At 42.9% G+C, this 871-nt stretch overlaps 1 protein-coding gene across 1 annotated transcript in view; it reads left to right on the top strand.

Moving 5' to 3' along the window:
* Positions 1 to 241: 241 nt before the first annotated feature.
* LOC105310443 (sodium channel protein type 8 subunit alpha-like) overlaps positions 242 to 871 on the top strand; it is a gene marked incomplete at its 5' end in the record, with an annotated part of 12476 nt that continues 11846 nt past the window's right edge. The window contains one exon of the mRNA XM_023526734.1: positions 242 to 612. Within this exon, the coding sequence (XP_023382502.1) occupies positions 242 to 612 (371 nt within the window). The remainder of the gene's footprint in view (positions 613 to 871) is intronic.

Genomic DNA, 871 nt, shown 5'->3' with positions numbered 1-871 from the left:
GCAGAATTCATAATTCTTAGTTCTTAATTTTTCTCTTACTGTGAAATTAATCGGTTTTCCCTTATTCGTACCTCAGTTTCTTTCATTTTGGCCTAAGACCATTAGAAAGTCCTAGGAATTTCCCAATGGTGCTCAATAAATTTAAACTGATCTTACTAATTATATCTGTTTTTATTTTAGCCATATGGTAACAAAATGGATGGGGTATCATTTGGGTTTTGTTTGCTTTTTTCCACCTTAGCTCCGAGTCTTCAAATTAGCCAAATCCTGGCCCACGCTGAACATGCTGATCAAGATTATTGGAAATTCAGTGGGTGCCCTGGGCAACCTGACCCTGGTGCTGGCCATTATTGTCTTCATCTTCGCCGTGGTGGGGATGCAGCTCTTTGGGAAGAGCTACAAAGAGTGTGTCTGCAAGATCAACCAGAACTGTGAACTCCCTCGCTGGCACATGCATGACTTTTTTCATTCCTTCCTCATTGTCTTTCGAGTGTTGTGCGGGGAGTGGATCGAGACCATGTGGGACTGCATGGAGGTGGCAGGCCAGGCCATGTGCCTCATTGTCTTCATGATGGTCATGGTTATTGGCAACTTGGTGGTTAGTACTAATTTGTAGATCTTTTTGTTCTTTGCTCTGAACATCCTACCCTCAGCGTAGAAGCCCAGTCTGCTTAGTCTTTCTGCTACCTTGCATGTCTGTGTTGGTTTTAATTCTTTCTTGGCCCAAGAACCCTAAGGTACAAATGAAGGAAAGGAGACTGCTATTTACAGAGGCCTGCAGAGTCATAAGCCCCACAACCTGCAAACACTTTTTCGTAGTTATGGAAACAAACTCAGCAAAGTTAAGTGACTTTCTTAAAGTCACACCGCT

Source organism: Pteropus vampyrus, unplaced genomic scaffold (assembly GCF_000151845.1).
Source record: "Pteropus vampyrus isolate Shadow unplaced genomic scaffold, Pvam_2.0 Scaffold3548, whole genome shotgun sequence".
Lineage (NCBI taxonomy): Eukaryota > Metazoa > Chordata > Mammalia > Chiroptera > Pteropodidae > Pteropus > Pteropus vampyrus.
The sequence above is the reverse complement of the archived record's forward strand: the minus strand, read 5'-3'. Positions and strand labels throughout refer to the sequence as shown.